Source organism: Semicossyphus pulcher, unplaced genomic scaffold (genome assembly GCF_022749685.1).
Source record: "Semicossyphus pulcher isolate SPU_LCO1_2020_fin unplaced genomic scaffold, fSemPul1.0.p SCAF_25, whole genome shotgun sequence".
Classification (NCBI taxonomy): Eukaryota; Metazoa; Chordata; class Actinopteri; order Labriformes; family Labridae; genus Semicossyphus; species Semicossyphus pulcher.
Genome location: NW_027211699.1, coordinates 6,005,001 through 6,032,077, shown reverse-complemented (window position 1 = coordinate 6,032,077; position 27,077 = coordinate 6,005,001). Strand labels below are relative to the sequence as shown.

General features: G+C 40.6%; 2 protein-coding genes across 3 annotated transcripts in view; one reads left to right on the top strand and one right to left on the bottom strand.

The window, feature by feature from the left end:
• pvalb6 (parvalbumin 6) overlaps nt 1–6,701 on the top strand; it is a 57,014-nt gene extending 50,313 nt beyond the window's left edge. For both annotated transcript variants that reach the window (XM_069675999.1, XM_069675998.1), the window contains exons 2-5: nt 1,694–1,759; nt 3,690–3,822; nt 3,922–4,031; nt 5,975–6,701. In XM_069675999.1, the coding sequence (XP_069532100.1) occupies nt 1,699–1,759; nt 3,690–3,822; nt 3,922–4,031; nt 5,975–6,000 (330 nt within the window). In that variant the 5' untranslated portion in view covers nt 1,694–1,698 and the 3' untranslated portion in view covers nt 6,001–6,701. The remainder of the gene's footprint in view (nt 1–1,693; nt 1,760–3,689; nt 3,823–3,921; nt 4,032–5,974) is intronic.
• Nucleotides 6,702–8,890: 2,189 nt separating this feature from the next.
• On the bottom strand, nt 8,891–27,077 carry baiap2l2a (BAR/IMD domain containing adaptor protein 2 like 2a). The gene is made up of 14 exons (XM_069676304.1): nt 27,018–27,077; nt 26,578–26,653; nt 22,133–22,219; nt 20,222–20,283; nt 20,054–20,125; nt 19,504–19,584; nt 19,279–19,410; nt 17,870–17,968; nt 16,851–16,917; nt 15,217–15,433; nt 14,129–14,188; nt 12,858–13,041; nt 9,824–9,861; nt 8,891–9,520 (listed from the first exon to the last, which is right to left on the bottom strand). The coding sequence occupies exons 1-14, from the start codon at nt 27,069–27,071 to the stop codon at nt 9,439–9,441; spliced, it is 1,311 nt and encodes a 436-aa protein (XP_069532405.1). The 5' UTR covers nt 27,072–27,077; the 3' UTR covers nt 8,891–9,438.

Here is a 27,077-nt window from a genome sequence, read left to right as displayed (position 1 = left end):
ATACAATCCATTCTGTGTTTTTATGACCCTCACGCTATAATTCCTGCTTTTATTTTCTCACTGTTGGTCTACTGTCATGTTCTTTAAACAGGTATAAATCACAAATCATAAATAGACTCCAAATTGTGCAAAATGCAGCAAAAGGACTCCAGCAAAAGAGAACAAATTACTCCTTTTTTACTGGCCTCACACTGGCTGCTCATTTCTTTTAGGATTGATTTTACTTATTATTTTCAAAGGCCTTCGTAGCCTGGCTCCAGAGTTTATATCTGACCTGCTGTCCCTCTTACCAACCAGTGCACAAACCAGTGCTAAAACTTTCACTCTGGGTTATATGGAAGCAAAGACCGCTGAGCGCTCAGCAAGTTGTTTGTGCGCTCAGTTTGGTACAGCTGAGGTTCCAACGGACGAGTAAAGTGTTAGTCGTCTGTTGTACAATGTTCTTGGAATAATGTGTCTCAAGCATATCTCCATTAAGGATTTTCGCCTACTCACCTGGAGACTCTCTTTGCATCAGTCTCTCTTTTAGAGCTTCAAGTATACAGTCCCGCCAGGAAGTCGCAATGTCCAATCGCAATAATTTACGCTTATGCAACCAATCCCCTTTCATTCTGCATGAGTCACAGCAACTTTTCCACATTTCACCCATTGCGCAGTTTCCCTGCACCCATCGTCCTGTACGTCACCAAACTCATTTTCTTGTTGTTCACCTTTTCGGCGTTGATGCGTCAATGTTTTCTGCAATTTAAACTTTTATTTTTTGTCTGATTTTGGAACTTAAAAAATAGTTGAATTCTTTAAAGGTATTCCTCTTAAATGCACTTCTGTATCTACAAATAAAGCATATGTTGTTAGAACATTTGTAATCCAGAGTAGTCTTTGGTAAGGTCATTAAAAACACTCTCCTAAGCACCTATTTCTGTAATTCAAAAATCTTAACTTGCATTGCAACGTCAGGCATCTAAGGTTGTACCAATCCAAAACAAGGCCCACGAAGTCCTGGAGTTACTGACATGTTTGGAAAACCAACAGAGGAGAGAAGGGCAACAGTCAAAGTCAGGGGAGGGCGACTTCATAAGCAGCGATCAGGTTTAGTAACACAAAAAGCCAAAGCGCTGTGAAGTGCTGAGCTCGGCTTTCACAGTGAGAGGACGAAGACGGAGCTCTGATCTGGACCGGGCTGACAAACTGAATTCTCCTGTGGTATTTCAGACACAGCTGAGACTCAGATAGCCCGTTAAAGCCCTGCGCCTTCTTTCATCTGCAGCTCAAGGATATCACGCAGATAAAATGGAAAACAGTGATACGGACACCACGTTTGTCTCTGCTTTTCTTTGTCCCAACATTTCCATTTCTGATGAATCTGCGTCAAACACCACAACTAAACCTCCCTCCGCTCCTCCCCTCAACCCCCTCCTGCTACCTTATCTTTCTCCATCACATCTCCTCTCCCACACTCTAACTTTGTCACTCCTCCCCAACTGTCACTAATACATTCTGTCACTCATCACCTCCTGCTCACATGTCCTGGTTTCCTGCTCCATTTCCAGACTGTCACCAGTGTAATACGAGAATGTCTCCATGTTCTTCCTCTGCTCTCCAGCGACCTTGTTTTTAACCTCTCTGTCCTTCTCTCCCGTCTTTGTCTCCCTCTCCCCTGTGTCTCTTCTTTTTCATCTCTTTTCGCCAACAGCCAAGATGGCAATGAGCAGCATCCTCAACGCTGATGACATCAAGAAAGCTCTGGGTGCATTTTCAGGTAAGAAGGTTTAAAGGAAGCATAGCAGGTTCACAGCCAAGTGGGCAGATGGTTTTAGACTGGTTTAAGACTAGCTTTGCAAGACAGGAACATCTACTTTTATTTATTTCTACGGGATATATTTGATGATGGCAGATTAGGGCGAACACGCTGCAAGGCCCCAGAGAGATTTTCATTCTTAGAAATGTGCTGCGAACAATGAAAATTCCAAAAACTCCCAGACAAATACAACAACGTGAACGCAAACGCGCTGAAGATACATGAATGATGCAAAGTCAAAACACACAAACCCCAAAAACTAATGCAACACTAAAACACCTCTCAAAGGGCGGCTGGGCTCAGCCTTAGAGATAAGGTAAGGAGCATGGACTTCCAGAGGGAACTCGGAGTAGAGCAGCTACTCCTTCGCATTGAAAGGAGCCAGTTGAGGGAGTTCGGGCATCTCATTAGGATTGCCTCCCTTTGGAGCTTTTCCAGGCAAGTCCAAGTGGGAGGAGACCCCAAGCTCGCTGGAGGGATTATATATCCCACCTGGCCTGGGCACACCTTGTAATCCCCCAGGATGAGCTGGGAAATGTTGCTAGGGAGAGGGACGTCTGGGCTAACTTGCTTAGCTTGCTGCCACCGCGACCCGGCCCCGGATAAGAGGGAGAAAATGAATGGATGGATGGAACAGTAAAACGCTGCATATGCAGTCCTCCTTACAGGTGGTGCTCCGGGCCTGCAGGAGGAATTGGATTTTGGTTTTTTATGCATTAGACATTTACAAATGAGAGATCAGGCACACAGCCCCAGAGGCCAACAAAGGTCAGTTAGAAGGCATACCGCATCTGATCCTGCCAGAACCTCCTTTCAAGTCTACTCAAGGCTCCTGTAAGTTGCCTCCTGTTCTCAAACTCTGCCAGTGAATCCTATTTTTCCACGGCAACATATGTTGATGTTGCTCTGTTTGCCTGTCTCTATTCTGCATCTCCTTCTAACCCACTTTTCGGCCCATCCAGTCGAGGCAGTTCGACATGAGCCTGGTTCTGCTCGAGGTTCAAGTTTTACCTTGCCACTGTTGCCAAATTTTGCTAAGCACTGCTCGTGGTGGATTCATGTTAGCTCTCTCTCTCAATAATAATATAACCTGCTCTTTTTGTAGAGTGTCTTAAGATAACTTTGCTTATTATTTGGCGCTACACAACTAAATTTGATCGATTGATTGTGCCAATTATTTTGGTGTCACTATACGACACTAATCATGAGCCTCATCTGCTGTTGCAACTGAGGAGAAGCTCGTCAGGAGTGGGAAACAATTCCCAATGCTTTTTAATTGCAGGTGGGAATTACACCCAAAGTGTCCCCTGGATTCATCCAAACATGAGCCAGAATCCAGAAACAAATTATGAAGGTGGTGTTTAAAGTTTTCTCAACTCCATAATCAAGAAGCTCTGATTGGATTTTCTTGCCAAAACGCACCTTTGAAGCTGTAATAAGTTTCTACCTCGTAATTTCCTGTATTGTACTCAGGGTGGTTTCAGCTGTTCATACAATAACCTGCCAAAGCAGAAGTTTGCTACAGTTGTAAGTCAAAAAACAGTGTAATGGGAAAACGAATGGGCTCCACTGATATTAATACTTCTTACAAATTCTTTCACATACGTGCACACCTCGACCTTATGTATTTGCATGTGCTGCATAGACAGAGGAGATAGAAGGAGCTCCATGACCCAGAACTGATGGGGCCTCTGGCAAACACATGTTCTCAATATTCAGCTGCCACACGGTTAGAAAGCCGTCTCATTACAAATAGATTGTTGCCTTTGGGCCTCAGCGCTCGGATTAACACGGGACGAGCAGATTAAAGTAACTTCTGGAACAGTTTCATCACCTTATTAACTGCTTCTGTTTCAAGCACTTAGAAAAGTACTCACGTGTGTGTTTGCAGCTCCTGACAGCTTTGACCATAAGAAGTTTTTCGAGATGGTCGGCCTGAGGGCTAAATCCTCTGATGATGTGAAGAAGGTCTTCACGGTGCTGGACGCCGACAACAGCGGCTTCATAGAGGAGGAGGAACTTAAGTGAGACAAAGAGACACGCAGAAACACAAAGATCTTCCTGCACATTAAACTTTAGTGTTCTCTGACACAGATCCGTTTTGCTTTTCTCTCTCTGGGTAGATTCGTCCTGAAGGGTTTCTCCAAAGATGGCCGGGACCTGACAGACAAAGAAACCAAAGCATTTTTAAAAGCAGCCGACAAGGATGGAGATGGCAAGATTGGAGTCGATGGTAAACATCAAATTACATCAGTTTGGGTGTTACACAAACAGACACAAAGCAACACAAATGTGGAAGGAAAGTCGGTCACACATACAGCAGCGTGTGGTGTACAACACATTTATCTATTGGTCGTTTATTAAGATGTTGTTTGTATTATGTTTTGAACTGAAGCACAAGAAGCAAAACAAACACTTTCTGGTTTTCTTTGCATCTTTGTTTCACCAAAATTGTCCAAATTAAATAAACCACAAAGCTCTTAAAATCCCAAGCAATCAAAATTTGTACTATGTCAACTTGTAGCTGCACAGATTCTAAAGCAACACAATGTTTTAAAAGGCATATTGGTTTTCATAATTTACATCTGGCCCATTAAGGGGCTGTACAAATGTATTGTGGTTGGGAGGATTCCAACATTAGGAGGGGAATTAGCAGTTGCCAAAATAAAAGTAAACAACAATTGGGGCATCCTGTTTACAGCAGCTGCTCTTAATGAACTGTTATTACCACTCTCACTGAATTACAGGCAGGCAGCCGCTCTGCAGCCGCTGAGGGGCTTCAACATTGTTACTTTTGGTACTTATGGCATTAATGATGCATTCACCATATTCAGGTGGCAGCATGTTTATAGAGCGCCTGATAAATCCTTTCCATTTCACTGCCTCCAAATTGATCAGAAACAGAAGAGACTAATGAGGGTGATAATGTGAGGGGATAAGTGACCATATTTCAAGTTTAAACAACATCTATTAACTCATTAGCTACAGTTAGACTTCAGCTAATGTTAGCATCAACCGCTCCCTAGCTAACATGACTGTTTGACAGCGTTACACAAGACAAATAAAATCTTAGCTAAAATTACAATGATCAACAGAAGTGTCAGTGCGTAAGCTTGCTAACAAGGTAGGCTATGCTAACAATTTAGCCTTCCAAAAATAAGTAGTAGGAGAATCATAAATTCCTAACACATTCCTGGTCTATGGAGGATTTCCTAGCTAGCTATTCGATTGACTTGAAACCAAAAACTTTTACATTTACATTTAGTGTATTGCTTGTCTGTTTAAGAGTCCGCCATCTCATTTGAATTGGGGCCAGTGAAGCTCGGGATACACTGGGCCGCGAAGGATGCACCTGATGGATCCTTCGTGGCCCGGATGTCGGCTGCATCTGAAGGAGCCTTCAGAATGGGACAGCCTTCAATGTGCCGCTGTGACGCAATCGGCCTTCAAATATGTCCTCTGAAGGATGCAGCCCCTGGATTGGGACACAGCTAGTAGGAAATTCATAAATCCTAAGATTACAAAAAGCAACACCAGTTACATCAATCATAAATCATACAGTTCTAGCGAACAGTACCATTAGCAAGGATCTCTCCTCTTGTGTCCCGTAACACTATCTAACTGTAGTGTTAGCTAAGAAGTGGTTGAAGGCTAATGTTAGCTGTTGTCTGATAGCGGCTAATGAGGTATCAAATATGTTGTTTTAACTTGAACCTCCATGTTTTTACTAGCCATTGTTATTTAAGTTGAACTGTTGAAATGATAATCATTTGTCAGATTTACAACGTTAATACAACTTGCAGCCTGAAACACAGTTTGAATCTATAACACGTCCTGTCAGATGAAAATGGCCGCTAATAAATATAGTGAATGTTGCGCATAAGAGGCATGCAATTTGATATTTTCTTGCCTTTTCCAGCCCTTTGTTTATAATAAATCTTGCATAAAAAGGGAAAAAAATGTAAAACTAGGCCATGGTCTAAAGAACCTGCCCTGCACTCACACTTTTCTGAGCCCACCAATAATTTTCACACAGTCCCTAACGACATGGGCATTTTCCAAAGTAAGCCATAACAACTGAGACTGATTTATTGCATGGTGTGGACTTCATAGCACGTATGTAGCTAAGATTAGAACATCCTGACAATGGTGTGTTTTTCCTCTCCTTTCTTGCAGAGTTTGCTACCCTGGTGAAAGAATAAACGCCACCTGGTGTGACTGACTAGCGCTCCAAGATCACCTCCTAACCACCGCTACATCCTGACACCTGCTGGCTCCCCTCCCCTCTCCCCCCCCCAGCACCCACACCTCACCAGACCACCAACCCCGACTCCCAGCCCACCAGGCAGCCGCTGATACCTGCCACATACACTCTTCTTCCTCACCTTCTCCTGCACTGCTGTTTCCACTGAGTGCGATGCTGCACTATAGGTCGTAAGCTGCGGTGTTCAATCCCCTCAAAGCTACATTCATCATATTTATTTTCCTTTTTATACAAACTGTTCTTGTTTCCTTTTATGTATAGATAAAAAACATGCCTGCAGGAATAAAACTCACATTTTAAAGCATAAAGTAGATATTTTAAGAAACAGAGATTATAAGAGAATGACCCTCATTTCCTTCTGTGTTTCTGTCTCCACTCTTTGATTTTCTTAGCCGACGCTTCCTCTCTCTTTCCCTCTTTCCTTTCCTTTTTTTTCTGCATCAGTTTCACCTCTGGCACCGTTCCCTTCCTGCATACGCTCTCCTTTGTCCCTCCCACACCACCCCTACCATCCATCCATCTCTCTATCTATCTATCATCCCTTTCTCCTCTGGTAATGAGCTGTTGTAAAACATACCAAAAGAAGAAAGAGGTCAAGCTGTGAAAGAATCAAATAAAATGAAAGAAAAAAACAAAGCCTTGAGAGAAGTGACTCACTAAGACTCTTGTGTTAATTCCTTCCGTTTTTCCTTTGATGTGATTCTTCTGTCTGATTTTACACTCTCAATCCAGCTTTACTTTCCCCCCTCTTCCTCTAATTCGCTGTCACTTTTACTCTTATCATGCAGGGCGAGTGAAGCGTATCTTTACAGCAACCTAATAATGTATAAGGAGTATTGTATTATTGTAAAAAGCTTTCCTCTTTAAGAAGGTCAAAATGATCCTCCAGTGTCAATTATTAGCATTTGTTAGCATTGGCTGTGAAATCTAAAGAGGGGCAGGAGATATAAACATACATATAAAAACAAAACATGCCTAACAGATGGCAGCGGAGCCTCTTCCTGCAGCACAGTCCTCACTGCATTATGAATGTAACTTCAGCGAGAGAGGGAAAAGGACGCACAGGCCGCATTATTCCACCTGCCAAAGAGCCTCAGCTCAGAGAGTGCCGTGCTAGTTTTACAGAACCATGCCGTCGAGCCATTAGCGCAATTGGATTCACACTGAGGTTCAATTTAGGTTAAGTATCCCCGGCGGAGGACCCGAAACAGGCGACGCGGGAATCCTGATCTCCTTTAGTAGGCCATTTTACTGCCTGAGCAAATAAACACACTTCTGAAGCTTAGAGGCTATCACTTTAAAAGAGCAGGACTGTTCCTAACTGCTGGTCCCAACAGAGGCTTTTATAAGAAAGATGACAGGAAATACAGCCAGCTTCTTCAGCACGTGTTAAGTGCTAATTTAAAGAAAGATGTGAGGGAATGTTTTAAAAGCTTCTTATGAAGACTGATGGGATTAAATCGATTTCACAAGAGGTTTTCTGTATTTTTTTTTGGTCTGAGCTCTTCTCGTTACTTAAAAGTAGGCGGGGCTACTTTAGAAAAGGGTGATGTCACACAAAAACAAACCTTACATGCACCAATCAAAATTAAGGAACACTTTAAACATCCAATAAAAATTCATGTCTGTTTCAGTGATCATGATCAGCAACATGTTAGATTACTTTTACCAAAAATTAAACCCTGTTTGCGACTCATTACGGGTGTCAGTTATATTGTCAGGACGACGTGTAGCCTGCTGTACATCTACCATAGCCTCGTTTACGGCCCATAATCTGCAGCCTAATAACAGGAATGACAGATGCAGTATAACCTTTACAGATCTTTATCATGCTAACAATCTGACAGTGAACTGGGCAGAGGCATACAGTATTAGGCACAGCTGTTTCCATTACAACAATACAACACAGGCTCTTGGCCCCACCAGTGTAGCGGAGCTGTGTTTAGCTGCAGATGCTTCTGCACATTTGAAGTCGAGCTCCTCACAGCTGACAAGCACTTATCCTCCAGACACAGCTTACATTTCACCGTCATGTTGTTCTCGTCCCTTTCGCCAAATATTCTAAATAATGGGAATATTTAGTAGTAAAGTAAACGCTGCTGTCCTCTCTGCCACCTCACTAGTTGAGTTAGCTTGCTACGTATGCACGCTAACACAACCGGTGCAGCTACCTGCAAAGAAGTAGGAGAGAAACAGAAACAGAGCTGCGGGGAAATACGGCAATTTCCTCTCCAGTATCAGATTAATTTTTCTGAAAAAGTAACTAAAATAACTGATTACTAAAATTGCAGAAGTAACGCATTACGCTACTTGTTACAACAAAAAAGTAAGCTAAGTACTCTGACGGATTACTTTGTACTGCGTTACCCCAACACTGGACATGATATGTCTGAACTAGACAACTCATTGTTTACTTCGCACGGTTCAGGTCGACTTTGTAGAAATTAGAAACACTAACACCAACATTAATGTTTCATCAGATTTTTTGTTATTTCATTTAGTAAAGAGCTCAAAAAACGTGTTGAAGTGTGCAGTCCTTCTTTAATGTTAAAGACAAATACTAATACAATACTTACAAACATCTGAAGACAGTAAAAACAATATTTTTTGAAAATGAAATCATCAGTTTTATTATTAGTTACTGCTGTGTGATCAATATTAACATTATTATTCCACCAGCAATGAAGTGATACTTTTAATATGGTGTTACATTATTTAATGTTTTTATTACATTTCTTTTCAGGTATTTTCAGGTATTTTATCCTTTTTTTTTTTAAAGACATTATCTATCTGAGTAAATTAAAGTGCAATTAACATGTATTAATAGGCTTAATTTAATTGACCAGGTAGAGAGAAAAAATAGTGAAAAGGAAATAAAAACAATAAATTAAAAACATTATTATGACAGCTACTTAAATTACAAACATCCCTGTTAAATCGTAAAAAAAAAAGGCACTTTTGTTGCATCAATTACCTGTACACTATTTACACGTCACAGACAGTAATCATTATGTTCAACACAGACGTCACATGTTTACATTCAAGAATTTTACAGATTTACGTAAAACATATATATCCCAGTGATTATTTATTGTTTAAAAAATCTCAAAATTAAAGACATTTAGGAAAAAAGTCAACAATATTAATATCAATATTAACAGATGTTGGGTGTTGGTTTACCAGAATCTAAAAATATAGATCTACAGTACTGACAGTACAGATGTGTATTTGTAATTTCTTTGTTTGTAATTTGTTTTGACTAGATGATAAAACAACTTCCACTCAATGTCCAGTTATTTTCTCTCTACCATATAAACTGCTTTTTCCAAGGTCCATAATAAACTTCAAAGACGGCCTTTGTTTCAGGAATAAGACGTCATCGTCGATATAAGCGCGGAGCCGATCGGTCATCGGTGGCTGTGGGCTTCAGCTTTACTGTTGCAAACGGGTTGGTGCCCCTTCAGAATAAAAGACACAGTTAAGGACATAAATGTTAGAGACAGATAAAAATGTAAAATTCTTCGCCTCAGTTATTGTTGCAATAAAAGAAATGAGCATCGCATTTCAAACAGCCATGGTTCCTGAGTGACTCTTACTGAAATGGTTTCTGTACTAAGCTGCGCTCTCAGGTGAAAGAAGGCAATTCTGTCCTCCTCTTGTGTTCTCTGATTTAATGGGTTCAAGATGCTCTTCAAAAATATCACTGACCTCCATTTCAACATTTTGCAACAAGTCTGTAATTTGAAAGCCACAAATCTTACCTGGGGAAGAGTTCAGGTGGTCCCTGTGGTTTTGATCTCTGCTGAAAAAGTATGAGAAAGGTAAAAGTGAGTGACGGCCGATCTGAGCTACTAAATGACACATGCAGTAACGGAGGCTCAGCAGGCGGCAGCCCTTGACCCCTCGCACTTCTGCTTTCAGTTGGTCCGCCCACAAGCTGCTCAGACAAACCCACACACACTTCAGAGGGCGTCCAGGTGACACAAACTGCTACATTTTAGAAGCTAAAATGGAGCAACAATAAAAGTGACCATGCATCAGAATGATAAATCAGCTTTCATTTGCATTGTTGACTTTAGCACACGAGCTATGACAGCACCATAAACTTAAGGGCTGTTTCACTGTGTCCAAACTGGATGTGATAAAATAGTCACACTGGTGTAAGTCCACGGTGTCAGCATGGTGGTTTGAGCCCAGGTGTTCAGGTAGGTATTGTCAGCTAGCTCGTAATGCTAACCCAGCAAATTGCTAGGCCTCAGACACTGCAAATAATGCAAACCACTGCACACACACACACACGGGTAGCTGCGGCCAAAAGCTGCCCCATTGTTGTTTGTTGTTGTTTTTTGGGGAAATAATCTCAACAGGAGATGTCAGATATGAATCTTTTAGCGCGAGGTCGGCCTGCATGCCAAATAAAAAACACCCAAACACATACAAACCACCTCCTTTAGCAGCAGGAGCTTCCTCCCTGCATCCACCAGAAAGACGGATGTGGGGCCATTGAGAACAGCACCCTGCCACAGTGCCCCTGCTGGATGGACTGGGAAAATACCATCAAAGATGAACAGATATTACCAGAGCTGTAATATTAAAGCTAATAAAGCTATTCAGATATTGACATATCAGGGTAATGCAGGGCTCGACATAAGTGCAAAGTAAGTTTTTCACCCCCGGGCCAGTAGATTAAGCATTTAACTGGCCCGGTGTGCCAGTAAGATCCACAAGCCCACAATGTAAACAATATAGTAGCCCTCCCGAGATTCACAGTCCCGATGGATGGGACTAATTACTTTCTACACAGAATGGCTACTGCTATCAACAACATGTTACACGCTACTCGCTGCACTCGCGACATAGCAGCTGTCATGCTAAATGACGTTAGCGAGCTACCGCGGACTTGTATAAACACACACGTTTTAGTTTTTGTACACCCGCGAGGGAGATTTACTTCCCCTAACGCTCACGTAACACCCATAGCAGTGTTTCCCACACATAGAACAACAGGAAAAGTCCGTCTGATATCACATAGTGCAGCTTTTAATGAGAGCACAGAGTAAACTGACCGCTGTGCATGCAGAGTCTGTGTGTCAGTCACCTGCCTGTGAACCGTAGACATGCACGCGACGCTCCGGCCATCACAGATGCGCCTGCGGGATGATCGAGGCAGATGGACTGTTACATGAGGTGGCAATAAGTGTTTGTATTCCCGTTATCAGCGGCACCTCGTCCCGGTGCACGTTAGCGCTGTGGCTACATAAACAGACCGTTCACAGAGCGGCTTCAGAAGCCTCAGAAATGGTTGGTACAGCTTATAAGTAACGCAACTGCAGCTGTTACTACTTATTCATGCGGGTGTCAGAGTTGTTGAACCAAGAGTGGTAAAAGAAGCCTCTTTATACCCAGATGATTATTTTGGTCTATTTTTATGAGTTTATAATACTTCCACATTTGACTGAACACATATTCAGAACCCTCACATAAGGAGAAACTGAATTTTACCGAAATAACAAATTATTTCAGGTCCAGTGAATTTGGAAAGCCCGGAGTGCCAGTGGAAAATTGTGCTCATTGTCGACCCCTGTAATGTATTATATCAGCAGCACGAAAAAAGCCAAAAGCAAATCCAATACTTGACTTCATGAAGCACCTTTTATGCTGGGATAATAAGTTGGTAATAAGAGCTGTATTATTGGCTTTAACGGCAATAAGAAGAATCAACATTAAGGCTGCCAGGTTGTTTAAACTTAAACTGTCCTTCCACATGTACTTAGGAAAGGGAAACAGATTCTCAGGATAAAAGATTCTCCACTTTCTAACATCTTAATAGCGCTACATTTGCTGACTTTATGGATTAAAGTCCTTTATTTTGGTATTAAAAATTAAAGTGATAATCTTGAGATTTTCATGTAAATAAATGTCTGTAATGTCACTATCTATCTCCGAATGAGGCAACACAATGGTGATTGAGCCTACGGCCCACTGATGAAAGCCTTTGCATTTGCAGTATTACAGACTGGGTGTCTGTGGTGACTTTCGCGTAAAAAATCACAAGTGGCGCCCAGTTAGTGACGCGTTTTCACCCGAGCGTGGTTGGTCTGCCAGAGAGGGTAGGCGGAGCTAGGCGGCTGCTTTTCCGGTCTCTGCAAGTGTTGCGAGTAAACAGTAATCTACTATGGCTGAACAAACAAAGAAAAGATGGATGACTACAGATACAACTTCAACAAGAAGTGAAAATCCAAAGAAAAAGAAACAAACTCGACGCTCAGATAAATGCAAACTGTCTGAAAAGGAAAGCGACCGTCAGAGAGGAAAATCAAGAGTTACAATCGGAGCCAACTGTGGACGTCACACATGCAGCACTGTCTGGATATCTGGGAAGGGTGCTCCCGCAATTACCGTTTATCGCCATAGGTGCCGCCAGAGGAGAACGAGATCTTTAAGATAATATCTTTAACATTTATGTTTCCTGACAGTCTGAAACCAGTGTTAATGAATGGATGACCAACATTTAAAATTGTATTATATCACACCAATCACTGGGATTTCCCACAACCTGGTGACCCAAAGTTGTTCTAATAATGGCTCATAAAGCTATGAGTTATTTATAAAGGTTTGACAAAGGAGCCTTATTAAGAAAGAAAAAAATCCAATAATCTCCCAGCAAGCTATATTTCAGCGTCCATTTGTTTACCTCAAAACAGAAAGATTGATAATGTTGTGACAGAGAAGAGAGACTTGACTGATGTCAGCAACGCTGATCGATAAACCAGACACACTGACGGACGGCCATACCTTGTTTTCTGAATGGGCCTTGGGCCTCCTGTCAGCCGGCTGCGTGAACGGTTGTGTCTCAGGCTGTCTGTGTGAAGATAAAGATGGTGGCGGTGGAGGAGCAGGGGGCGGGGCTCCGCTTTGGCTGCTTCTTCCTGGTTGGTCGAGAAGGTTGCTCATGCTGCTGCTGCTTCGGAGAGATGGCCTATAGAGATGCAGAAAAATTAAATTCTTGTTGTGTGTTTAAGGAATATTAGATTCATAAACAAAAAAAAGTACATGAGATTTCTTATCAAATATAAGTTTAGTTCATTAAATCTTCATTTGAGGCAATCATGTGTGCCGTGTGCCCCCAGTGACGGAGCAAAGTTTTAGTTGGAACCTCCTACTGGTTTTCCTTAAAGCGATGGGTCACCCAAATTTCATAAATAGTTCATGTTATAATTCCAGACCTGAGTTTCCTGCTGACCCTCTTTTATAAATATTGGGCCCGTAATAAAAAAGGGACAGCTATTCTGTCTCAAGTACGAAAGGCAAATATCATGCAAAAGGTCTATTCTTCAGCTTAAAATCTCTCCATCCATTTTTAATGGCTGCAAATAAAATATTGATAATTTTCCCAATGTGCTCCGACAGTTGCAGCTCTTTGGACTGTGGGAGGAGAGACATACAAACATGAGGCAGAGCGCACATAAACGATGGGACCAAAGTCAAATTTCAGACCTACTTCATGTAAGTTGGAAATATTTAATACTGAGCCAACATGCAGCATTGTTCATAATAAATCAAAATAAAGTCTAAAATGAGCTTTTGTCCACCTGCTTGTCATGTAATCACGAGTAGCATGATTTGCTGTGGCAGCTAGCTTAGCAGGGAAACAAGTGATTTAACATTTATACGCTGAATTACTCAAACAATCCTCTTTAAAAAGTCCAACTGATGCTATTATTGGTGTCTCACATTGCATTATATAACTATTGGCATTAGTCCTTTACTAAAGTTTACTAAACTTACCATGTCTGTGCACAGAACCGCCATTAAAAAAACACAACACAACAATACTTTGATGTATTTTTGGACAGAGTGAGGTATACTCGTGCTAGTAATTGAAATTAGTAACTTTGAAAGAGAAACAAGCTAGCTCTTTTTAGGCTAAGCTAAGCTAAGCTAAGCTAACCGGCAGTTGACAGTACTTTCATAACAATGTTAGACCTAATTCCAAATTGGACAAAATATTTTAGCATAAAATAAAGTTATTTAACTTTTGCTTGTTTTAACTGTTTTATATTTACCCAGAGCTCCTCTGAAAAACATCAACTGCTTCCACGTAGGTGGCAGGAAACCAGCCGGGCCTCAAAACAAAAGAGCAAGAAAGTAAGATGACATGTCATCGGTAAGATGTTAAAGTCATGAAGAAAGTACACCTAATTAAAAAACGAACAGGTAGACACATGAATGACATTATCAGCCCCTGCTTTACTCAGTGTTCAGTGCTAATTAGTTAATGCTAGTTAAGCATGCTAACATTCTAAGCTAGGATGGTAAACATAAAAAGCATTTATGGTAAAAATCTTCATTTTAGCATGTTAGCATTGATGAAAGCATTTAACTCAAAGCACTGGTGTGTTCATAAGGCCTAGCAAAGCTGCTAGCATGACTAGCCTTCCTGGTATTCTTGTTTCAGCTGATATATAGATAGATATACTTTATTGATCCCAAACTGGGAAATTGTGATAATGTTTTTAACCTCTAACATGTTATTCTTTTTTTCACTCACACTCTCTTTTCTTTTAACAACATGTTTACACAATTGTTAGCATTGCTCAAAGCACTTGTGTGTCTTTACAGCGTGGCAGAGCTGCTAGCAAGACTCAGGCTTGTTATTCTAGTTTCCGCTAATGTTGTTAGTATTTCACGCATGTATCCTCTATTTCTATTTCCATTTATTTGCTAACAGTCTAAACACTAACATTTTAGCATGTTAGCATTGATGTAGGCATTAAGCTAAAAGCACTGCTGCAACTATAGCGCCTAGCATAGTTGCTAACATGACTACGTAATTCTTAGATAATGTTTCAGCTAGTGTTTTTAGCCTTCCTAATGTTATTTTATTTTTTAATTTCTATTTATTCCTTACAAATAGTTTCTTCTTGAAATGTAAAAGTCATTACTTTGAACTTAAACTAGCTTAATATCCTTACCTGCATGTGACAGTGTGCAATAGAGTGTACAGCAGGAGAAAAAGGAGGCTACTATCAGCTGTATTTTTCTTTAGCAGCAGACACACTTACAAAGGGTGCAGATGGTTAAGTAAGTCAGACAGATGCATCCACCTTCACACAACCACAGACACACACACTCTCAAGGGAACATCACACACCGTGAACTGCTGTCAGTACGTCCGTACAGCCAGCCGTTCCTGGACTTTTGGACCAGAACGGAGATCATCTCTCCCTTGCTGAAGGGCAGCAGGGTGGGGTTGGAGGCACCGGGCCGGTGGTCCACCAACGCCCTCATGGGTCTGCCTCCACCGCCACCTCCACCACTTTCGAAGGACTCTGCTTTGGAGCGATAAAGGCTTTCCTGGGGAGACGGCGCTGCAGAGATAACAGTTTGTTAAAGCACAGTTAGCTGATAAACCGTCTTAAATGGGTGAAAGAACCTCTGGTGAAATGATTAATTAAGAAATATAAAAGACTAGGATTTACTTCTTTATTCATGATTGCCCTAGTGTGCGTGTAAATATCTTTATTCATGCATATTCACTCTGCTTGGAAGGCTGGGGAGGCCTTTCATTGAATTTAACCAAAGAGGGAAACTTTATTTTGTCAGAGGAGGTGCTGCAGTGCTGCAGACCAAAAGCCTGCATACAATGTGCAAAACTGGGACTCCTGTTTAGTGTCGTCTGCGTTTTATACACTGTTACGGTATTTACTCTTACAGGAGATAAGAAAACCTAATAATTAGATGGAATTTCTGCAGAGGAAAGTACAATGCAGTGTTATGAAGGTGCAAAATGTGCAAAATAATGGAAAGAGAGAGAAAGATGGATGACGAGGAAAGATAAAAGGCTTAAAGGATGGATGGCGAAATGAGCTCTGATGTACAAACAGCAGCATTATGATAATTTATAGAATTAATATTACAGAGATGTTTTATCTAAAATTGGCTCCTTGCACATTTATTTACCCCTTGAGCGTCTCCACATGTTGTCAGGTTACAACTGTATATTAAAACAGATTATTTTGGGGAGTTGTACTGTTGGATAAGCACAAAATAGTCCATTATTTTGTTGAGAGGGGAGGGGATTAATTTGCTGTGAAACCTCTCACAGGTGAACATATTTAACAGATGTCCTTTTAGACTGCTCTTGTTTCCATGATGTTAAAAAAGCAGAAATAAGGACCTGTGTCCACTAACTGCATTTTTTTGTGCTGGCAGCGCCCACAACCTCATTTTCAGAGCGCTTCTTATCGGCGCTTACTGTTGTTAGGTTACGAAGGCTTTTATTCAAGCAAATTTTACAAAGGAAAACATAAGAACAATGTAAAGGAATCGTGTCCTGCATTAGCAGCAGCTCTACACCTGGCAATTGTACCCTCGAAAAAACGAAAGGATTAGCTTATACTCCCCCATTGTTGTTGACAAAGTTGATAGCAGAAGTCCCGCCCCTTCTTAATTTTTTTTAAAAGTTGAACTATTTTCAAATGAGACCTACAGAAAACAGATGATGCCGATGGTGTTTTTGCTCTGAGGACGCTGAAGACACTGGACTGAAAAAAACGCTGTTAGTGGACACAGGCCCTCAGTGGGGTTGAATTCCACAATGTAACATTTAAAATGTCGGGGAGGGGAGGGGGATACTTATACAAGGCACTTGTAACATAAAATATGTGGCACTGAAAACAAAATTAAAGTTTTTTTAGCTAAAAGGTTCACCAATAAATTTTCAATTTCATCTGATATCTTCGATCGTAATAAATACAGAGCTGTAATGTTACAGGAAACACTCACGCCTTGATGGTATACTGCCGAGGCTCTGCTCCTCTCTGCCCCTCCTGATCTCCTCCTTCATCCCCACCTGTTCAGACAAGAACACACACAAATCATCACATACACAGGTCAAATTAATACATCTTGTTAACACACACACACATACAAGGAGTACCGCAGTCTTATCTGAATGAAGTATAAATTATTTAAAAAGAGAAGCTTCTTGTAGGACGTGTTGCATGTAATGTGTTACAATGACAAATGTATATCACGTGTGACTGTAAAAGCTGAAATATGTCTAAAGTGTCTCATGAGTATCACTCTGTTTTGGTTTGATGTGAGATTAATCCTTGCTTGTAACAAACACGTAATCCGTGTTAATCCTCTGATTGTTATTACAGCAGCATGTGGGATCATCTGCAGGGTTCATCTTCGTGTCACCATCCACAGAGGAACAGACTGAGACTGACAGGGTTTATCTCTGCGCCGTCTTTGCCGTGCACTGGAGTCCTAATTGCTGCCTTTATACAAAGAACCATGTGGTTTCAATCTGTGAATTATCTATGGTGTTAATCCCACTGTGTGGTGATGCAGTCTTCTGCAGACTAATGAATATATTGATGATTTTTTAGGTTTGGACTTGGATAAAATCTTTGAAATGTCTTCTTATAGTTTAGTACCAGGTTTTACTAAATGATCCCACATGACTGATGAGTTATGATGCATTCTGGTTGTTTCATATTAAATCAGGCTCCGACCAGCAGAGGGCGCCCTCGTAACAGAAATATTATTGAAATAATTCCCTCAAGACACTTTCTGTCTTTAGATATTTTACATCTCTTGAAGCAAATATCGTCCCGTCCCTCAGAGTGATTTTTATTCTACCAACTAACCTGCCAATTTCTGTTCCATTTCCCAAGACAGATTTTACACCTTAATCCTAAACCAGGATTGGATTTCACACCTGCAATATATTCTCAAAGCTCTGACTCTGCTTGAATGATAGAAGAAGATTTCTATTCACTTTCTGCTTCACTCACAGAGTTGTACTCAGACGTTGGTCGTCTGGCTTCTGGTTCTCTGGTGGCGTCCACCTCGTCTGACCAGGTGTCAGCTGTGCGCTGCAGAGAACCTCCGATCTGCCGCAGCACACACAAACACAAATGAGTAAATTATACAAAACAATAAGATAAAATAGACAAAATAATAAGAAAACAATAAGTAAGGAACAACACAGCAGCAGTGTATATATGTGACAGCATCCTGTTTGAAAGAAATAATACAGATGTGTTCAGTACAAACAGGTTAAAGCTGCAGAATGTAAACTTCCAAAGGAATGTATGGAAGATCATTGCTGCCATAAAAGTCTAAGAAAAATAATTTAGACATTTTATATTCTAGTTTTCAATGACAGAACTTCTTCTCGGTGAAGCTGAGACTTTTTATCTCATAAGTTGATTCATACGGAAGCCCTGAGCGGACATAAATCCATTCATTTCATTTACTCCATTTTCCTTTGATTATAATAAAGTTATAAATAATAAATAAAGTAATAAAAAGTAATAAATAATAAATAATTTCCGATTGTTTTCTCAAGATCTTGACTTAGATTTAGATTTATACTTGTAAGTCAAAATTTTGATTTTGGGAAAAAAAAGTAAAAAAAATTATATATATATATCTAAAAAAATAATAATAATTTTTAAATAAAATCTTTTGAAATCTTGTCTCAAAATTTTAACTTAGGCTTTGTTTTTGTTTTTTTGCAAAGGTGAGTCATTTTGTGTACAGGCTAATACTTACGCATTGTACGCATTCAATTAGAAATAGCCAGTTTCATTGAAACTACTTAGGAGGCGTTCATTATCAGGAATTAAATGACACCCTGCAGCCAATCAGAATCAAGTATTCACACAGCCCATGGTATAACATAAAGCTATAATCAAAATGTTATTTAATTGCAGATTTATCAAACATCGTGTTACGTATTAAAAGGAAAAAGTTACTGTCGGGGCAAAACATCATATATATGCCTGGATTCAGCTTCTGAGTACAGACAGTTAAACACGTGTCACTGGTACACACGCAAAGGGCTTTGTTACAGCCTCCGTGTGAAAACTAGGTTACACATGAAGTTGTTATTGGGGTCAGAAGAGAGGTGTGATAAAGAGCAAGCAGGGAGTCCAGAGTTCAGACAGACGAGCTGTTAGCGTAGCAGCAGTCCTGCTGAGGAAACTGAACCTCCAGCGCTTTTCTTCTGTGTTTTAACCTCATTATAAGAAAGGTGAATTTCCCTGTGTGGGTTTATGAAGCCTCACATTCTCATTCACTACCTCCTGCTATTGTCTCTCTGTGTGACAAACCTGACCCATTTGGCTGCAGTCGTGAATAAGCCAAAACAAACCATGAAATATTGAACTCCGAATGCTATTTGAGGTAAGTTTGATACCTTATTCATGAGGCGTGCGATGGATTGTATCAGGCCGCAGTGTTTCTCAGCCAGGAAGCGGTGCCGTCTCTCCTCCTCCTTCATCGCCTCGCTGTGGCTCTCTCTGAGGAAGTGCACGTACTCGCCATAATCCTGAGGATGCGCACGAAAGACACACAAACATCTTCACATACAGTACAAGGATTCATGTACGACGCTGCTGAATTTTGCTCCTGGGACACACACATGGTTGGCTCCTCTTCTCATCTGTCTGTCCATCGATGAAGCCTGCTTGTTCACTTCCATCTCATAGTGATTTCTGCTGCTCTGAACGACACAAAATACACGTCACGTGTGTGTGAAATCATTGCAGGCAAAATCAAGATGACATACTTTGATTCATTCTAATTGCAGATCGTTATTTCCGTCTCATCATTTCCTTACTACCAGAGGTACCTGAGCGATACAAATGATAGAATAATAATAATAAAGTTTATTTCTATAGCAATTATCAAGACCGACGGGAACCCAAAAAAAAAACAATAAAAAAGTTAGACAAGGAAAAAATATAAAAACTAGGGATGCACGATATTGGATTTTTTACCGATATCCGATATGCCGATATTTTACAACTCATTTAGCCGATTACCGATACTGATATTTTTTTGTGTTGGCTGATAGTTCATTTTTAAGCCAATATCAGCCGAAACCGATAACGTGCCGATAATATCGTGCATCCCTAAAAAAAAAAAAAAAATTTAATAGAAGAATGAAAAAAATATACGAATTCACTCACTGCTATGTAATCTTTGTCCAGTCTGATGTTATTGTCCATCTGCTGAAGAACCTCCACACTGAACCAGCGGAACTGAGAATGAAAAATAATAATTAATAATAAAATTAAGATTTGGATCATACTTAAAAAGAGCGATGGACGGATTATTTGAATGTTAATGTGACGTACGACTCCCTCCAGCTCCACGGTGAGTCTCTTCTGGTTCTCAGAGATCTGAATCAGGACGTCTCCTGACAGACAGAAGCATCACATGTCACGTTGTATTCAATTCATATATTACCACAACAAAATGACATTACACAATTAAACATATTCTTTATTTGAGTAGATGTTAAGCACATCGCTTAGCACAGTGACGCCAATTTATACAAAATTTCAACCAAACTGGGACAGAAAAATACGACTGGTTGGTTTGTAGAGATCATTTTCTAGCCCTGCAACATTAAATCACAGAAGAGAACCCAAAAAGATACTGTAACTTTGTATTTGTATTTCTTGTTGGAAAGTTAACACCAATCTGACGGTCTCTTTAGTGTAAAGGAAGTTTCAGAGGACATCCCACTTTTCCACCCCAACCCGCCATAAAAACTTTTTTTGCAGTCGAAATCAGATCAGGGTTCCCACTCTTTTTAAGAAATCATTTTCCAGGAATTTGCTCACAAACGGTCATATATTTTACCACTAGGCCTGGTAGTGTTCATGATGAAGTGTCTCCGGTTTATTACAGGTGACGGCTACACCCACCACAGCTAACTGTACATAAGGTCGTCTGGCCCCCTGTTTTTGTTAGATGCGATCAGCACTGGTAAGTTGTTTTATTTATACTTACAAAGCTCTCCTCAACAAACAAACAGCAACATGTTCTGTGTTACTCTTACATGACTTGTGGCAGTGAGAGTGCTCACTCCAAACACTGGCTTATACTCCTCATAGGAACTTCAGACTGGGACAGACTGTAAGGTGTGTGTCATGTGTGGCATTGTGATGGGTTGTTACATGCACCCCTAGTACCCCATAATGAGGGGCTAAAATACACTAAAAATGTTCCAGGACAACATGGAATATTTCCGGGATATTTGATCATATTAATCAATTTCCAGGTGTTTCCATGACCTGAAGACTAGCCTCTAAATATCCAGGTTTACTTCCGCCCTTTTAGACTCTACATGTGTGTCTGAGTACAGAAGTTAGTATGCTTTTCTCCCTAAAGGGACCTCATGTTAATCTTTAACTGCTGATACTTTATTTCCTCCTGACTGGGGCCAATTTGAAAGCTAATCTATAATTGATCTGTGTTGTGATTTCAATGCTAATTAATTTTTTCAATATCTTTGATCAATATTGACCTCAGTTTCTGATTAGTAATCACCATCATTTGCCAAATAGTGTTTTAACACTTACATAACCGTGTCCAACTGTTTTATTTATGCTATAGAAGGTGTGTGTCGCTCCTTGCGTAATTGTTTATGTACACTTATCGTCAGAGGCAGAACAAACCTTAATAAAAGTTTCAAAGGCAGTTTAAAAATCCGCTTTTATCATGACATGACGACATAGTTCGGCTGACTTTAGTGTCTTTGCTGGGATTCTTTTCCTCACTGAACAAACTGTACAGTGAGAGAGCTCTAATGTTCAAGTCCAACCGCTAAACCGAACACGACTCGCCTTCAGAGAGGTTAAGAGGAGCACGGCCCGCTGTCTGTCGCCGTCTATTATTCATGTTGCCTGTTGGCATCTGTAACACAATCTACAGCGACTATCAGCTGGACTACAGTGACATAAAACACACTTAAACAAACACTGTTGCAAATACCGGAAAAATTTAGTCATTCAATAACTGTCAACACGTCATACACGCACTGGTTCTGTAACAAGAGTAGTAAAGTGCCGCCTGGCTGTAAACTTTGGTCTTTGTGATGATGAAGACTATCGTTTAAATTATGTTAAGAAACAGCCATAAACAGAACAAAGACAAAGCCCTCACATCCTGGATTGTAAACACAGAAATAAAATCTTTTTGTTTCCGCTCTGTGATCAGGAGATTGCACAAGCCAGGTGTGGACAAGTGTTCACACGTACCTAGCGAGCGTGAGGACATGCTGTGGAAAGCCTTCTCTCCAATCTTCGAAAGTGCACTGAAATAGGCCTCGCCTTTAACAGTGAGAACTGAAACACAGACGAAGACAAGATGAGTCCATTTGAAAGGGAAATTGGTATTATTCTCTGTTTGATACAGCAACATGTTCCTGGGAAAGAACTACAAAAGCAGACAAACAGAGTCATTAAATATAATTCAAATATGGAAAATATTTCATAGTTCAAATATATCTCCCCCACAATCATTTATAAATATGTAAATTAAATTTGAGTCACATTTTCTTTGTCTTTTGTACTCCTAATGCCACCTGTGCTTTTTGGTAAGCTAATAGCCTGCTGCTGTACAGCACAGTTTTACAACAGTAGTAGGCCAAACTTTAGAAACAAGATTCAGTATTAAGTAAAAACCCTCAGAATCTGACTAAAAACAGCAAAACAAAACCAAACTGTAGAGCTAGCTAAAAGCTACATGGTTAGATAGCCACAGTTAGCCTAAGCTCAAGCTAAATTTACTTAGCTATCTTTTGACTTAGCTGCTTTCTGTAATTGAAACAAATTTAATGAACAAAACTGTTGGTATGTTTTTGATCATACGCACATGCACTAGAAGAGGCAAAGAAGAGGGGAAACAGCTTACCCAGTCCATCTGAACGCTAACTAGCCTAGCCTAGCTAAGCAGAGAAGTAGTAACCAACACACCAGCTTTTGTTGCCTTTGGAAATCTCGGTTTGGTTTTGATATAAATACCACAAAACCACAATAAACTACCAAGAATATTTACACAACTAAAACAGTTTAATATCAATTAAACAATTAATTCCAGTTTAATTCAAACAGCCTTTGTGTGTGCAGTTGCTTGTTCCCCTCCTTGTCACCTACATGCTCACTATCTGCCCCTTCTTTTCTTCTTCCTGTTTGAGTGCGGTTGTTGACATGTTTCCAGTACTGACCTTTACTTTTTAAATTAGCCTAAAAGACTAATTAGACTAAAAACTTACAATATTAAACAAGTTAAATTTTACTGAAACTACAAGACGAGAAAAAGATGTAAAACAGCTCTGACTAAGTTTTAAGACCTCCTTGCACCAAACGATAAGGATGACAGGAGCACGTCTCAACTCCAGCAAAACATGTCACATTTCATTTCGACATTGGAAAATTGTCTTTGACAGAGCAATCGCTTGGAAAATCACTTGGTATAAGGCCAGCATTGACAGTTTGTCAGTTGGCAGGCAGAGCGGGATCACTGCGGAGTCATGCAGAGTTCATGGTTCTGTCTCCTCTCTGACAGGTGGAATTTGAGATGTTACAAATGCCCAATGTTCAAAATTAGTTTTGAGTCTGAATTTCATTATTTCTGAAGCACTTTACTTTGCCAGACACCAATTTTAAGGTGTCAGAATCAATTGGAACACAGTATTACAATTCACCCACATGAAACAAGCTACACTGCTGGCTATAAACAGCAGAGCAAACACGTGTTAAAAAACACGTCAAATCTAAGACAACAGCATGGTCATCAAAATGAGTATGAGATGACAAAAATTACTTTGTAGGGCAGTAGCTAGCATAAACGGGTCAAATTGCAGTTAGGCCCCAGTTTAAATCATAAACTTGGTGTTATCTCATGCTTCCATCTAGTTTCTGATTGCTGCAATTAGAGCTTTTACATCGCCCCTTTTTTACAATCGCCACTGTCCTAACCTACTTTTGTCTGCTTTTAAGGGCTAGCTTGTACGCCAAATAGAGCCAAATAACTGTTGATCTTTACCTTGGTGTTATCTCATGCTTCCATCTTGTTTCTCATTGTAACATGGGGCAATTGTAATATCTCAAACTGCAACAATCAAGCCCAGTCTCCACTACAGTCTATAGCCTTTGAAGGGCAGTAGCTAGCCTGGAAGACAAATGGGGTCAAATCGCTGTTTGCACCCGTTAAGACCTTTAGCTTGGTGTAATCTCGTGCTTCCATCTAATTTCTCTTAGTTTACATTTTAAACATTACAACCCCCCCTTATTACAACTTCCCCCAGTCTACCCTACTGTTGTCTGCTTTTGAAGATCAGTAGCTAACCTGTAAGACAAATGGGGTCAAATCGCTGTTTGCCCCCGTTTAGATCTTTAGCTTAGTGTTATCTCATGCTTACATCTAGTTTGAATTAGGGATAGACCAATTATCGGCCGGGCCGATTATTGGCGCCGATATTCGGCATTTTGACGCATATCGGCATCTGCCTTTTTTTTTAATCCGACGGCCGATAAGAGATCAATTTAAAACTGGGTTATTTTGGCTCTGATGCAGCCGCGCCTCTCTGTCTGCTGTCACTACTCTGTCTCCAGCATTGTCCCACCCACAGCAATGATTGGTTACATGAAGAGCCATGGCACAGGTAGCTGTGCATGCAGAGTGCTCACACACACGGCGGAGAGGAGAAAAAGTTCATTTCTTTGCAAATTTGATTTAACTTTGTTTAATTTACTTAATAAAACTTCAGGAAGTTATTAATTTATTTATTTACATTTTCAGTTAACTTTATAAGAGATGCTGCTGACCCTGGGAACTCCCTGCGCTTTTTGTTTGTTTGTTTAATAAACATATGCTTAAAGGCATTTAAACAAAGTTATGTGTTGGAGTTTGTATTATTCAAAATTTTGACGCCAATATTTTCACTTTTACTGCAAATGAATATCGGCTCCAAATATCGGTTAGCGGCCTCCTTGACTACTAATAATCGGTATCGGCCCTGAAAAAACCATATCAGTCTATCTCTAGTTTGATTTTGAGACATTACAACCCCCCCTTATTACAACTTCCCCCAGTCTACCTTACTGCCATCTGCTTTTGAAGGGCAGTAGCTAGCCTGTAAGACAAATGGGGTCAAATCGCTGTTTGCTCCCATTTAGATCTTTAGCTTGTTATTATGTCATGCTTTCATCTAATTTATTATTGATGGATTTGAGACATTACAATTGCACCCAGTTTCCTCCAGTGTTGTCTGCTTTTGAAGGGCAGTAGCTAGCCTGTAAGTCCAATGGGGTCAAATCTCTGTTTGCCCCCGTTCAGACCGTTAGCTTGGTGTAATCTCAGGCTTACATCTAATTTCTCTCAGTTTGAATCTGAGACATTACAATTCCCCCCCCAGTCCACCTTACTGTTGTCTGCTTTTGAAGGGCAGTAGCTAGCCTGTAAATCAAATGGAGCCAAATCACTATAAGGCCCCCGTTTAGACCTTTAGCTTGTTGGTATCTCACGCTTCCACCTCATTTCTCATTGTTGGATTTGAGATATAACAATCGCACCCCATCTCACCTACTGTTGCCTGCTTGTGAAGGGTTAGTAGCTAGCTGTTTGGCTCCCCGTTTAGACCTTTAGCTTTATGTTATCTGTATCAGTAACCCCAACACATACAAAATTAGATCCCTGAGCAAAGGTGTTTGGGCGTTTTTCAGCTGAGGGAGCTTAAGCTAGATTTTCAGCAGGTGAGAGGAGCTTATCTTGTTTTCAAACAGACGGGGCTCCAGAGAAGGCAAACCAATCAGACACACGCTCCCTGAGGCTGCGAGACAAAATGGATTTCAATAATGAACACTTACGTGATAATGCTTTAATAACAATAGACTGAGGGAGTTTGAACTCCATCCACGCCGCCTCCATATGATCCATACAGACTATAAGTTAGCTGTTGTTCTCGGCCCGAGCTCATTAACATGTCACGGCGTTATGGCTCTACTGCAAGCACAAGGAGGGAGCTTATAGCCTCTGGGCAGGAGGCAGCCAGAGACATCATCATCTGTGTTTTATGTCTTGCAGGATTTTTGCTGCAGTGGTGCCACCATGAATCAGCTGTTGATGATGTTCCTCTGTGCATATATTAAACACCTATATGAGCGTAAAAGCATCTGCGTGCTCTGCTTCTTCATTTGCATTTTTGCATTTTATAGGCATCTCACATTTAACCCATTGTACGGGGATTAGAGGTGATTATAATGAGGCGTAGTTAAGACATAAAAGCAGGCACACGTATCAGACGTTCAGATTCAAATTAAAAGTTTCATCCTGGCTCGGAAATTACCTCTTGTTTTTCAGGAATTCAAGTAAACACACAGTACAGAGCATAGAAATAAATTAAAAACTGTAAAGCCTCTGTAAATGGAAAGAAATATAGATGTGTGGCCTCGTTCCTCTGTAAACAAACTGCTCACACGCTATCTGCAGGCCTTATTTACAGGCCCATAACTGAGGCTAATCTCCAGGATATTCCCAAAGCAAGTGGACTTTGGAGTCCATAGATGCTTAACAGCTCCCATATTCAGTGTACCGCCATCACACTTTGTTTCCTGTATAGAACTTGTACAGGTAGCTGTTTGAATGTCAAACACAAGTGTGTAGCTGATTTATGTTTTTGTGTCTTTCTTTGCGGTCTTACCCTGGAAAGCTTGCACGTAGCTGTTTCCCAGCGACACCAGTCTCTGCAGGCTCGGGTTGAAGTCGTCCATCAAGTTCTGTTTGGGAAACACACCCACACACGAGGACGCACACACACGACACAGTTCATGCTGAGCTTTGGAAAGTCAGAGAAACTTTTAGATTAACCTAAAGGGGGATCAATAAAATCCATCTTTAACTCAATCTGTATTTATGAGCACAAATTCTGCCGCCCAATAACAGAGCACAGGCGGGCTAGGCTTCAAATCTCTGGTGTTTCATAACAAAGGTAATACTTTTGAATTTGTAAGAGGCGTTTTGTGGATTCACACCACAACAGACAACTCTTACAAGTTCTCCAATTGTTTATCCTTCCTGCTTACCTCACAGGTACGTTTGTTTGCGTGGCTCAAATTAGACAACAAAGTGTCCATTACTTACCGAGTAAATCCCCAAGGTGAGGCGGTGCAGGTCGCCACTATTCATCTCCGACATGTTTAT

Bases quoted from the DNA above. Each gene is read 5' to 3' on its own strand.
- baiap2l2a (XM_069676304.1), bottom strand. From the start codon at position 27,071: ATGTCGGAGATGAATAGTGGCGACCTGCACCGCCTCACCTTGGGGATT. The intron at 15,434-16,850 runs GTGAGTGTTTCC...TTATCTCTGCAG, and splicing joins CGGCAGTATACCATCAAGGC to CGCCGTCTCCCCAGGAAAGC. The intron at 9,862-12,857 runs GTATGGCCGTCC...CTTTTTCAGCAG, and splicing joins AGGCCCATTCAGAAAACAAG to AGATCAAAACCACAGGGACC.